This window comes from Eubalaena glacialis, chromosome 2 (genome assembly GCF_028564815.1).
Source record: "Eubalaena glacialis isolate mEubGla1 chromosome 2, mEubGla1.1.hap2.+ XY, whole genome shotgun sequence".
Classification (NCBI taxonomy): Eukaryota; Metazoa; Chordata; class Mammalia; order Artiodactyla; family Balaenidae; genus Eubalaena; species Eubalaena glacialis.
In genome coordinates this window covers 180,382,289-180,396,857 of record NC_083717.1, presented here as the reverse complement: position 1 = coordinate 180,396,857, position 14,569 = coordinate 180,382,289, and the positions used below count along the sequence as shown (strand labels likewise).

At 36.6% G+C, this 14,569-nt stretch overlaps 1 protein-coding gene across 8 annotated transcripts in view; it reads right to left on the bottom strand.

The window, feature by feature from the left end:
• Positions 1-14,569, bottom strand: part of ZC3H14 (zinc finger CCCH-type containing 14) — a 39,294-nt gene that overhangs the window by 13,855 nt on the left and 10,870 nt on the right. For all 8 annotated transcript variants that reach the window (XM_061181161.1, XM_061181159.1, XM_061181156.1 and 5 more), the window contains exons 8-9: positions 14,248-14,348; positions 12,849-13,004 (exon numbers count right to left, since the gene is read on the bottom strand). In XM_061181161.1, the coding sequence (XP_061037144.1) occupies positions 12,849-13,004; positions 14,248-14,348 (257 nt within the window). The remainder of the gene's footprint in view (positions 1-12,848; positions 13,005-14,247; positions 14,349-14,569) is intronic.

The following is a 14,569-nucleotide window of genomic DNA, read 5'->3' as shown; positions in this document are numbered from 1 at the left end:
CTGTCAGTTTCACAAGGACAGTCTGCTCGCTCAGGGCCAACATGTAAGTTGGCAACTGTTTGCCAACTATCATGTTTCATTAAAATTCAACTTCAGTAAAAATTTTAAAACCTACCAAAGTTTCATCAGCTATTTTCTTTTAAAACATGTTATATTACATTACTTTTTAGTGGTTGCAAAAAAAAAAAAAAAAAGTTAATTCCTTTCAAAATTATCATGGTTAAAAACACAGTAAATCCTGAGGAGCTGACCTGAAACACAGATATCATTTGGTCAAATTGTATTCCTGTATGACAGCTTGGGAAACTGATGTGTAATTAGGTTACAGGAATTCAAATACTAACAACAGGTCTTTTTAACATAAACAGTGAACAATGGAAGAATTATACATTTTCAAGTAATTTCACAAGACAGATACATGAAACAGGACCATTCTCTGACATTTCAAGTTTTGCTTCATCTCTCTATACTCATCTACCTTTTCAAACCATCATTTTAGAGAGACCCACTAAAAAGGATGGAATTCTAAAGTCTAGGCTTCTAAGTTAAATCATGTAGAAGAGTCTGATTTTGTCATTAAAGGTCCATGAAAAATTCAAGTTCTCTGTGCCTTGCTGCCTCCATATGAAAACTACTACATGATAATATCACATACTAGGAATTTACCTTTCTCAATGTTTCTAAGGAAGCCAATTATTTTTACATCAGTAGTTCTTGACTGTGACTCAAAATCTACCACCTCTTGAAGATCTTCAAACTGTCTGTTGCATTCAGATGTTAACGTTGAATATTCATTCATTTTAACCTCCAAAGATGAAATTTTTGCTTCATTCTGTGACACTCTAACATTTAAATCAAAAAGATTTGCTTCCACTGTCAAAATTGCTGCTTTCATCCCTTTAATTTCACTGATATCAGTTGATATTTTCCTTAGAAGTTGGGAAATATTGTCTAGCTCACTCAGTGAACAAGAGGAACTTGTTACAGAACGTAAGTCAACTGGCCCAGGTGAAAAGAAAACCGGTGAAGATGGTGATGGAAACCTTGAAGACATTTTCATAAACTTCTCTTTCCTTCTTAGTATTTGGTAATTTTTCTTTCACAGCCCATTAAACTTTCATCAAAAATAAAAGCAATCATTAAGGCTGTTACTTTAAAAAGTACTAAAAGTAACATTTTAAAACCTATAAATTAAAAGATAGGACTGTACATTTCTGGAGTCAGAGCTCCAAAGTAAATCTGAAAATGCTAAACAAACCAGACCAATGTTCCCTTTGCCACAACTAAGAAGCCCTAATATGCAGGCCCCTGTATCCTGTTAAGTCTCACTTACAGCTCCTCTCTAAACAAGAAACCCTATTATTACACACAAAATAATTCTGGCTTCTGATTGGCTGGAAGCAGACATGTGACACACAAAGAATTTTCTATTATTTACCTCATATGAGAAGGAGCACTGAAGATCTGAAGCATAAAGCAAGCAATAAAACAGCATGACGTACTTTATACCTGAATATGATGTGAACTTAATGTACTTTTGCCCCTTCATCAATTACCCATAATTTTCAAGCTTCAGATTATTTTTAAATTGTTTTATCTAGTATCGAGTTTCATTTCCCCTTGAAAATAGTAATAGGACAGTACTTGACACTTCCTTTCTAGGGAGAGGGCAGGGAGGGTAATTGGACCCATGATCACAGACAAATCTCTTTAAAAATATATTTGGTGATGGGACTTCCCTGGCTGTCCAGTGGTTAAGATTTCACCTTCCAATGCAGGGGCTGTGGGTTCGATCCCTGGTCGGGGAGCTAAGATCCCACATGCCTCATGGCCAAAAAACCAAAATATAAAACAGACGCAGTATTGTAACAAATTCAATAAAGACTTTAAAAATGGTCCACATCAAAAAAATCTTTAAAAAAAAAATGTATATATATGTGTGGTAATAATGGAATTCAACTGTACTGATATAAGATATGGTGGAAATTTAAAGATAGGGAAAATGAGGACTCAGCCTTGGTTTGATACTAGATCATTATTAGATATGTGATTTTCTCCCATTCTGTGGGTTGTCTTCTCTTTTTCTTGATAGTATCTTTTGAAATACAAAAGTTTTTAACTTTGATGAAGTGCAATTTAACTATTTTTTCTTTGGTTTCTTGTGATTCTGGTGCCATAAGAAACCACTGCCTAATCCAAGCTCATTTAGAGTTATACCTATTTTTTTCTCCTAAGAGTTTTATAATTTTAGTTCTTACATTTTGAGTTAATTTTTATATATGGTGTAAGGTAAGGGTCCAACTTCATTCTTTTGCAGGTGGATATCCAGTTGTCCAGCAACATTTTTTGAAAAGACTGCTCTTTCCCCAATAAATTGTCTGCATCCTTACTGAAATTCAAGTTGATCATAAGTATACTGGTTCATTTCTGGATTCTCAATTTGATTCCATTGGTCTATATGTATACCCTTATGCCAGTGCCAGTCTTGATTACTGTAGATCTGTAGTAAGTTTTGAACTTGGGAAATATAAGTCTGCCAATTTTATTATTTTTCAATAGTTATGGCTATTCCAAGTCCTTTTCATTTCTATGTGAATTTTAGAATCAGCTTGCCAACTTCTACAAAAAAGCCAGCAAAGATTTTAACAAAGATCAAGTTGAATTCAAGATCTATTTGGGGAGTATCACCATCTTAATATTAACGTCTTCCAATCCAAGATAACAGATGTCTCTCGACGGCTTTAGTTTGAGAAAGGTTGTTTTTACTTTGGTTTACTCACCAAGCCAACAAATAAGCTGTGCAAAATATAAGGATGCAAGATGGTAATCACAACTCCCCACAGCCTCTCTAACAGAATTCGTATAAAGAACTGTAGCCTTTGACTTCCCAGTTAAATAGATGTCATTCAGTTACAGAACAGAGAAAAAGTGCTGAAATTTATACAAGAATCTTTATTCGTTTCTCCATTACATCTGTAAATTAACCTAACTCTTCAAAATCTTTATACAGAAAATAATTTTCAAAATTTACAAGGCTTTAGAGTCACATGGAATTTTTTAAGAGCACCAGCTAACAGAGGACATGTATAGTCAACATTAGGAAGAGGGGCACATCCCCAGCCAAGCACCACCTGCAAATCAGCTGGGCAGCAAACACAACTTCAGTGAGCGAAGTAGCAAAGTGCTCTAACAGGGGACGCGTCACAAAGAAACAAAATGTCTAAAAAGAGGCCATTTGAGGCTTCAAAGCCTGGGCCCCTCAAAGTTGGGCCCAGCCCAACTTTAGAATGCAAAATAAGCAAAGATCCTTCCATAGATTCCAACGTCAATATCCATCAAGAGGAAGTTCACATATTCTTGGGAAACCAGAGCACAGAAAGGTGAAGGTCAGCTAGTGAGTGGCCGAGCCGGGTTTAACATGCGAGCGGTCTGTCTCCCTGAGCCCGTATTCATAATCACTAGGTTATTATACTTCTATGATACATTAAATGGAACAAAACCTGTTACAAAGAAAATCATGTGGCGTGATTCCTTTATATATACATACATATATCCATATAAATATACAGATAATTCTACTCTATACAGAAAGGATGGACATGTACATACATATAAAAAAAAAATGCCAAGACTACAGACGTACACCAGTCTGTAAATGCAGTGCTTACCTCTGAGGAAGGCAGTGGGCTGAACGAAGGGGGAATTTTCCTTGTTTCCTCTGAATATAAAAACTCCTCTTTACTAAGAGTCTTTCACAGTGATTCCAGTCCAACATGATATATTAAGTATATGCATTTACAGACTCTCCTTCTGGAGAGTCCGTAAAAATGAAGTAAAGAACTTAAAAATGGCACAAATCCTTAACAACATATAGCAGTGGATTCCAAATAGGGTCTCTAAGAGGATAATCCACTTCCTCCACTGAGATGGAGGAAGGAAATATCAGAAATTCTATCATATTAGAAATATTTTTATCTCTATACTCCTTAGAATTCTATTTTTACATGTTCTAACATACATATAAATAAGAGCATTTGAGTGTGTATATGTAAACTAAATACATACATTTAGCGTACACAATGAAAAATAATTTTAGAATACAAAAAACTGTATGGTCAGAAATCTGGAGATCCCTGATTTAGAAATGGGGGTTAGGAAGGGGATCACAGCAGATGAGATTTCAACCACCTCTGGAAAATAGAAAATACATGCACAAATACTGACCAAGCAAAAAAGCTACAAACGAGACGCTGGGAGAACCACAAGTAAGATGCAAGGTAGGAGTGACACATTCATTAAGGCAACAAATATTTACTAAGCTCCTACCACATGCCGGGCACTGTTCTGGGTGCTCGATAACAGCAATGAACAACACACACAAATGCACACACACACACACACACAAACATCCCTGGTCAAAGAACTTATATTGTGGTGGTGAGGGAAAGGAGATGAGCCTCAAAAACAAACAAATAAAATACATTTTATGTTGATGATATTTAAAGCTCCAAGTCTGGATAAAAATATCCAAACTATGAAAATATAAAATATATATTAGATGGCAATAAGTGCTATGGAGAAAAATTAAGTTTTAGAAAAGGGGGCTGGGGGACTTCCCTGGCGCTCCAGTGGTTAGGGCTCCACGCTTCCACAGCAGGGGGCACAGGTTCCATCCCTGTTCGGGGAACTAAAATCTCACATGGCACATACCGCGGCCAAAAAAAAAGAAAAAGGAAAAGTGTGGTAGGGAGTGTGTGGCTCGGGAAGGCCTCACAGAGCTGAGCAAGCTATGTGGACATCTGGAAGAAAACATCCCCAGGAGGGGGCAAAAGGGCCTCACACATGCTCTTGTCTGAATGCTCTGAAAGAGAAACACACCAAGTACATCTGGGGAAGAGGAAGGAGAACAAAGCGGGGGATAGGTAATGAGATCAAGGAGGGCTTTTTTTACTTGGAGTGTAACAGAGGGTCAACAGAGGGTTCTGAGCAGGGGAGTGCTGTGATCTAATTTACAGCTTGAAAAGATCACTCTACTGCTGTGTGGAACAGAGAGCAGAAGGGGAAGTTTGAAAGCAGACAGACCAGTAAGACACTATTGCAATAATCAAGGCAAGTCATGGATGATGGCTTAGACTAGGATAGTAGAGGCAGAGGTATAAGGGGTGAGTGAATTTTAATATACTCTGAAGGTAGAAGATGATAGGATTTGCTAAAGGTGGAAGGAGGGAAGGAGGAAAAAAGAGGGGAGGAAGGAAAAAGGAGGGAATGAAGAAGGAAAGGAGAGAGAGAGAGAGAGGAAAGGAAAAATGGCAGTAAGTTTGAAAGAAAGAATAGCACAGGTTTCTGCCCTGAGCAACTGGAAAGGCTGAGCTGCCATTAACTAAAATGAGGAGGACTGCAGGAAAAACAAACTGGAAGGGAAGATGTTAGCAGTTCGCTTTTAGACAAGTTTAAAAGGATTTATTATACATCCAAGAAGAAATGTGAAGTAGCTGGATAGGAATTAGCAATTCAGGTACAAGGTCCAGGCTGGAGATAACTAATTTGGGAGTTGACAGTGCTGAGATAGAGGTATTTAATCTAGATGAAGTGAACAAAGGGGCACCCAATGGTGAGAGGTTGGAGCAATGAGCAAAGATTTCAAAGGATGTGAAACAGAAAACAAGCTTTTCCAAATGGTATAGGCACAAACATTTAAAAGATAAAATTTTTTAATTTTTAAAAAAATACTCTTTTCTAAAGAAACTCAGCAAATGATATGGGGAGAATCTAGGCAGCTAGTGGGAATGTTTAAGTGCCCCCCAGGGAAATTCCTCTGCAATTTCAAGACCAATAAAGCAGCTCCTTATCTGCTTTATTTAAAACAAGACCTGCCCACAGTAAAGCTTACAGCCCACGCCACAACACTAGGTAAGTCTTCATACTGCCTTTTCTTGCACTAGTAACCACGTGTCCAGACTTCTTAAAAACAGCCTGCAAATGAAAGTGCAAAAACACCAAACAAACACTGATAGAAAACCATCCATTAAGGGACAAAAGAGAATTCTCTAAAAAAAAAAAACCAAAAAAAACTCTTATTATGTTCTTCAGACAAATTTGAAATGATCCTGTATTCACAAGATACTATGAAAAACAGAACAAGAGAGAGCTTGTGGAAATTTTAAAATATGCCTGTCTTAAGAAAGAAAAAATAGGGGGACTGAAGAGAAAGTGAAGAAAATATTCCAGAGTAGAACAAGATCAAGTTAAAATTGAGGAGAGAAAAGGGAGAAAAATCAAGGCAGGAAATTTATCATCCAACTAACAGAATTTCCAGAAAAAGAGAACAATGAAAAGAAAGAAGAATTTTTTAATAGAAATAATGTAAGAGAATTTCCCAGACTGAAAGCATGGATTTTCAAATTAAAAGGGTGCACAGGGTATCCAGCCCGTAAGTAACTAACTAGTACCTAGACTTATCACAGCAGATTTCAGACATCAAGAACACGTAAGAGTAATAACCTATAATGGAAAAGAATCTGAAGAATATGTGTGTGTGTGTGTGTGTATGTATATAAATCAATCACTTTGCTGTATACCTGAAACACTGTAAATCAACTATACTTCCATTAAAAAAAAAACAAAGGGCTTCCCTGGTGGCGCAGTGGTTGGGAGTCTGCCTGCTGATGCAGGGGACGCGGGTTCGAGCCCTGGTCTGGGAAGATCCCACATGCCTCGGAGCAACTGGGCCCGTGAGCCACAACTGCTGAGCCTGCGCGTCTGGAGCCTGTGCTCCGCAGCGAGAGAGGCCACGATAGTGGGTAGGCCCGCGCACCGCGATGAAGAGTGGCCCCCGCTTGCCGCAACTAGAGAAAGCCCTAGCACAGAAACGAAGACCCAACATAGTAATCAATCAATCAATAAATCTTAAAAAAAAAAAAAAAAAACAAAGACAAAAAAACAAAACACCACAGAGAAAATCCTACATATCCCCAGAGGAAAAGCCCTAGTATTAATAATGGAATAAGAATCAGATGGGCTACCAACTTCTCAGCATAAACATTAGAAGCCTCAAGATAATGAAGTCATGCCTTCAAAGTTTTTTGAGGATCAGAATTCTGTACCTAGTTGAAGTATCAATCAAATACTTTCAATTTCTAAGGGCTCAAAAAATTTACCTCCCATAGTTTTCCTTAAGTTTCTTCATGATGTGGTGACAAAACAAAAGACTATACTGAAAAGACAAAGTGGGATCCAGGAAATGCAGAGCAAACCCGGGGGAGGAGTAAATCCTGGGATGACAGCCTTGACCCAGACCTAGAGAGCAACCAGTGGGAGAAGCAGAAGAGGACAGAGGCTCTAGGAGGAAGGTACCTAAGAAAAAAGGGAAACCAAAAGACTGAATAGTATAAAATGATAGACCTTCAGACTATAATACAGGTAGGCAATGCAAGAAGGGGAAAAAAAAGAAGAATCAAAGAAAAACAAAACACTGTACATAAGGAGAAAAATGTAAACAACTCTAGGGAACCCCTAAATGAAGAACTCTAGAAGATGATGTAAACTTGGCCCTGAGAAGTATTTTGAGTCTTAATGATTTAAACACTGCTTACTGGTTCTCTACTTTTACAGCGAACCTACAAAGCATGGTAACTGTAACTAGAAAAACAGAACAAAATGTAAATTAGATCTTCAGCAATATATATAAAAGTAAGGGTGACAGAATTTAGAAAGTGGGGGGATGAGAAAAGATGTATAAGAATTAAAGGATATAAATATCTTTATCTTTCAGGAGTCAAAATATACTGATACAGTTAATCAGACAAGAAATAGGTGTATTACTTAAAATTATAAAAGTAATCAATAGACGAACTAAAAATAGTGAATTTACTACATGGGCTTGGAGGCAAGGAAAAGTGAGAGTTTGATACTGACATACTGTAGCAAGAAATCAAAACATAACATCTATAGTTGGTGAATTAAGAAACAGTGGTATAAGCATATTATTACAGACATGAAGAAAATGAAAGAAAGTCATAAACAGAAGCTTTTAAAAGTGGTGGCCTCCAGGAGAACCAGTGTGGAAAATAATGAAGCAAAGAATGTTACTTGTTATTTTAAATTGTCCTATACTATTTGATTATTTTCTAATCTATCAGCAGGTATTACAATGATTTATTTTGTTTTTCCAAATTTTCTATGGTGAGCATATATTTCATAATGTACCATATTTTACTTTAAGTATAAAATTTTATTCAACATATACCAAATAGGAAAAATAAAAGGAAATCCATGCCTAGACACATTGTAGTGAAACTGCAGAACATCAAAGACAAACAGAAGATCCTGAAAGCAGCCAGAAAAAGGACAAATCACCTACAAAGGAACAACAGACAACTAGAATAACAGAAGTCCACTCAACAACCATGGGAGCCAGAAGACAATGGAATAATATAAACAAGGTGCTGAGAGCAAATAACTCTTGTTAACCTAGATTTGTGTATGCAGTAAAGCTAGCTACTGCACAAGAACAAGGAGAAATGAACACTCTTGTAGGTGAACAGACTCTTGGGGAAATTTACCACCAACAGACCTGTTCTTAAGAAACTCCCAAAGAATACACTTCAAAATACTTTAAAATATTGGAAAATGACAATCCCCAAATAACGTTCAAGAGATATGAGAAAAAACAAAACAAAACAATAAATATGTAGGTAAATGTGAACAAACACTGCCTGGGTAAAATAATAATGGTGCCCAATTTAGCCATTAAAAAAAGGACCAAAATGAAAACACTGGAAACATAATGTAAAGTCTGAGGGGGTAAAGACTGGAGCTAAGGTATTCTAAAATCCATTTACTGTTTGGGGATGGGGTCAGAATATTAAATCTGTATGGTAAAATTTCAGTGGTAACCAATAAAAGAACAGAAATAGAGTTTAAAACAGTACAAAATAAAGGAGAGCTGGGCAATCAACAACAATTACAATAGTTAATAATGAATCTTTAAAAAAGACAAAAAAGGTCAAAAAATGAAAGCAGGCAAATACAAACCAAAAAAGGTGACAGAAACTAGTCCAACTCCATCAATAATTCTCATATATGTGAATGGTTTAAACTCATACAAAAAGCAACCTCAGACTGAATTTTAAAACAGTCATCTAGCTTTATGATAGTTAAGAGGTACGTATGCCTAACAAGGTCAGAGAAGACTGAAAAATGCATGAAGCACAGATATGTGAGGCAAATACTAACTAAATAGCTATATTAATATCAGACAAAACTGAGTTGAAGATAAAAGCATCATTTAGTACATAAAGGATTATAGATACAGATAAAAGGTTCAATTCATCAGGAAGATGTACCTTCCTGATTCAATTCATCAGGATAATTTTAAGTATATATGCACCTAGTTTAATAGCCACAAAGTAAATGAAACAAAATCTACCAGAAGTACAGAGAAATTAAGACAAATCTGTCATCCTGACAGGCAATTTCAAAACCCTCTCAATCACTGATAAGTAGACCGAAAACTCAGCAAGGTCAAGATCTAAACAATATTAACTGTAGAGCTTTGTCTACTAACTGCAAAATTCGCAATTCAACAATTAGAGTCCACTTTCTTCCAAAATGCACGTGAAAGATGTACAAAACTGACTGCCTTAAGTCTTAACTATTTTCATAAGAATATGTATTATACAGATCACATTATCGGACCACAATGCAACTAAGTCCATAGTATACAATTAAAAAGATTAACAGACAAAACCCAAAACTTCCATATACTACGAATTAAAAACACTTTTAAATAACTTATAGGTCGAAGAAGAAGATCATAATGGGAATTAAAGATAATTAGAATGATAATGAAAAATGTATATATCAAAATTTGTGACATGCAGCAAAAATGGCATGTCAAGAGAAATTCATAGCTTAAATGTTTACATTTGCAAAATAAAAAGGACAGGCTAAGATAAATTAGTAAGAAAAAATATAGATGGGTATATTAAAAATAAGAGCAGAAATCAATGAAATAGAAAACACACCAAAAGAGAATCAATAAAGCCAGAATTGTTGTCATGATAAATCTTTTGAGAAGACTGACAAAATACACTTCTAATGACAGATTAACCCAAGACTAAAAGAGAAAAAGCAAAATATTGTGAGGTGGCTAGCCCAGTAAAAATACAGAGGTCAGAAAGATGAGAGAACACTATCAAAAACTCATGCCATCACATGTGCATAGATTTTTAAAAACCTGTCACAGGGCTTCCCTGGTGGTTAAGAATCTGCCTGCCAATGCAGGGGACACGGGTTCGAGCCCTGGTCAGGGAAGATCCCACATGCCGCGGAGCAACTAAGCCTGTGTGCCATAACTGCTAAGCCTGTGCTCTAGAGCCCATGAGCCACAACTACGGAGCCCGCGCGCCACAACTACTGAAGCCCGCACGCCTAGAGCCTGTGCTCTGCACCAGGAGAAGCCACCGCAATGAGCCGGTGCACTGCAACGAAGAGTAGCCCCCGCTCACCACAACTAGAGAAAGCCCGTGCGCAGCAACGAAGACCCAACGCAGCCATAAATAAATTAATTAATTAATTAATTAATTAATTAATTAAAAAAAAAAACCTGTCACAGACAAAGCTACAAAACAGCGAGTAAGCACACTAATTAATGACTTCGCAGTGTGTCACTTCACGCTTGCAAACAAATGGTACCGGTAGGAGTATTAACAGTCCTCATCAGTAGACATACTTGATACCTTTTCAGTTTTTTAACCTTTTACTTTAAAACAAAACGATATAGAAAGCCACAAAAAAGTAAGGGTTTAACGAGTTCTTATAAGGCGAAACACCCTTATAACCACCATTCAGATCAAAAAAATAGACTATATAAGCCACCCCACAAGCCTCCCTTCATGTACTCCAATATAATCAGTCCTATTCAAAAGTAACCACCATACGCCTTTTATAGTAATATCTACAGTTTGTGGTTTTATCACACAAGTGTACGTACCTAGACACTATAGATTAATCTTGCCCCTTTTATTTTGTCTTTTAAGTCTTTTAATCTAGAATTCTCAGGCTGTTTGACCTATACAGTGCCCCAGAGAGGGTACTTTGCCTGTTGCACACTCATGGTGCAGCAATTAACATATTCCTCTGGCCTCTGTACTTCTTGCAAGCTGACTGCTGCATCAGAGGCTTGATCACTCAGGTTCAAATCCTCTGGCAAGACTAAGGGAGTGTTTTATTCTTTCATTGGGAGGCACAAAATGGCTGATTTTCACTTTAAAAACCATTTTAGTAGCCATTAATTATCAGTGCCTAGATTCATTAATTCACTGTTACTTGGGAAAAACCACTATAATTTTATCATTATAATTCAGAATAATTTTAAAAGATGCTTCCTTCATCTACTATATCACAAGGGGCAGCAAACATTTTCTATTTTAAATTCTGTGGGCTTTATGGTCTGTTGCAACTATTCAACTCTGTGGTTGTAGTATAAAAGCAGCCATAGACAATACATAAATAAATGGGCATAGTTTACTTCCAATAAAACTTCACTTACAAAAACAAGTACTAACTCCTATACTACTTTGATACCCAGTGGTACCATCCTTAAAGGAAAGACAGCATAAATGCTCAATTATTTTATTTCTCTGGTCTTCAAGACAATGAATTAGTATCTATTATCCTCCGAAAGGACCAATTAAGGATTTACTAAAAAATGCCATCATGAAATCACAGATTCAAAACTGTCTGACAGACTTCAATTCACTGCAAATCCTTACTAAAGCTCAAATCCCAGTTTCCAACTACTCTTCACAAATTGGCCCAATTAGTACCTACTGGCTACTTTAAGGGTTTTCCCATTTTCAGGTCCATGATTTACTGGAACTGCACATAATGCTGACACAGCACACCATAGTCAAAGACTTCTTTAAAAAAAGAGAGAAGAGACAAATATAGGACGGAATCATTAAGGCTTCACAAAACAAGTAAATCTGAGATGAACCTGGAACAATTTAAAGGACACAGCTGAGGAGGAATGAAAAAAAGTATTCCAGCATTGTAAAAGTATTAAGTCATGATGAGCATAGTTTTGGTGGGGTTTTTTAATCAGATCTCAGTAGAAGAGGAAAAGAACTAGACTCTTTCCTGATGGCAACAGAAGAAACAGGTTGGAGAGCAGTGGAGAAGGGCTGGGCAGGCCCAGGGACCAGAAGCTGCCTAAAGGCCAAGCTGATGACATCAGCCCTGGATAATGCATAGTAGGGAGAGAAGCTATAAATGCTCTCACAGAGGAGTCACATGATCAGAGTCACACTTTAGACAGGAGAGTCTGTGCAAGAGTTGGGGGTGGGAGGTTGAGAGAAAGGAAGCAGAAAGATCAGCTGGAAGTATGTCAGGCACAAGGGGATAAAGCAGTATCACTGGGACAATAAGGCAGTTCTGGCAGGTCAGAGACAGGATGCTCAGAGAGGGGAGATTTAAAGATTTCAAGTTCAATAGAAGAGGGGTAGGATTAACAAAAAGAAGAAAAGGAAGAATGTACGTATCTATGTATCTTTAAGTAGAAGCTTTCTAAAGACTGGCAATTATTAATGCTAGGTGACTGGGTTCATGGGAATTCATTGCACTATTCTCTCCACTTCTGAGAACACTAAAAATTTCCCTAATGGTAAGATTTTTTAAATTCTAAAAAGTGTAGGTATAGACTTTCCTCATGGTCCCTTACTCTATTTGGGGGCCTATTAAGCCCTTTTCTCATAGTATAACCAACATTTCATAAATACCCACTGGAAAATATTTAATGCCTCATGAAAAAAGTATAATAGGCAATGAAATATCATTTAAATTATTACCTTGACTTTTGTCTATATTATCTCCTTTTGTTTCCTCTTCTTTAATGGGGGAACTTATTCTGGGGGCCCTGCTTTGCCCCTGGACCATTTCTGCTAGCAATTCTTCTTGAGAAGTTCGAGTTCTGGGGGCAACTGGAAGTGTCTGTTTCTGTGAGACTTTTATATAAAAAGCAAAAAAGATGGAAATCCAAATGAAGTAATATTTCAAAACTCAACAGTAAATATCATATTAAATATAAATGCCTCCTTGAGTTTAGAATATATGAGGAGTTAGAAACAGTTCATAGACACCTCATTTTTCCTTATAACATTCTATGACTTAGTTATCCATACTTATGTAAACAACATTTACACATTTTAAACTACATGCCATAAATACACTGCAGCACACATGTATTCATTTTTAACGAAATGCAGTCTGGGTTCTGCTTCATGGTTCTATAACAATTTCAAGCTGTCATCTAGATAACCTAGGTGAAGAAAGAATTTCAATGCTCTCTCTCAAAAAACTTGGAATTATGAAAACTCTCCAATTACAAAAGCAGGAAATTAAGGTTACAGTAATAAGTCTAAATTTCTCATCATTGTAAACACTCAATATTGCTGACAGACCAAAAAAGAGAATGTAAACAGATGAGTTGTTATGTCAAGTGTTGGCCTTTGCCTGATAATCCTTACCCTATAAGCCAAAAGCTGTTTATGTTCAGGGTTAAATTAGGGATGAGGAGAAGCAAGGGGACAGATGACTATCAGGCTCAAAAGTTGCTAGCCTACAGTTTATTTCACTTTAGAAAGGGGTCACATAAAGAGATGCCAAGGAGAATAGAAAAGCAGAACAATGCGAAAAGAACAGTCATCAAATCCATAGCAAAAATAAAATTTAAAAACTTAGAGTGGGTAATCATCACAGCTTATTAACAGGAAATCTTACGTGTTGGCTATAGCACGTGGGGCACAGAGTAATGGGTTCTACTGAGAGGAAAGAAACCAACCTGTTCATATACTAGACAAATTTTTCTAATTTCAGCCTCTTAATATTTTCCAATTTTGCTCCCTTTTAAATAACATAAATTCATATCTAATGTTGACTCTAATGCTATAAATATGAAAGTCTCATATTTATCAAAACTCCCTTTAAGATTTCCGTTATATATTTCACATACATTAGAAAGAGGGAGTAAAAGGCATTACAGTTGCTCAAAGAACTAAGTTCCACTGACAGTCGGGAAAGCTTCTCAAACTGGTCAAATCTCCTGTCAATCATTCTCTGAACCTCACCTTGGTCCTGACATCTGGCAGGCATCTTTATTTTATCACAACTTGAGGAGCAATCATCTATAGCTTACTGAAGACTTATAGAAATCTCTTACTTAATGTCAACATAATACATTTAAATTACCTGCAGAGTAGTTAGTTGTTTTTGTTACGGATTCTTGAGCTTCAGATATAGCCTTCAAGATTAGATTCTTGTTAGCTTGTTTGGAAGGTGGAAGTGAAGGTCTAAAAAAGTTAAGAAAGGTATTCTGATTAAATTTTAGATTTGAGTTCTTTACATGCTAGCCATCCATTATACCTTTACTACAGCCTTCTCTTAGGTTTGGAACAGACTAGCTGTAGTTTTTAGGAAATGCCAACTGGGTGAGAACCTTATAACTTTTTAAAATAATGAATTTGGATCAAACTTCCTCCCACCCATATTCCACAGTTTTTAATATTCTTTG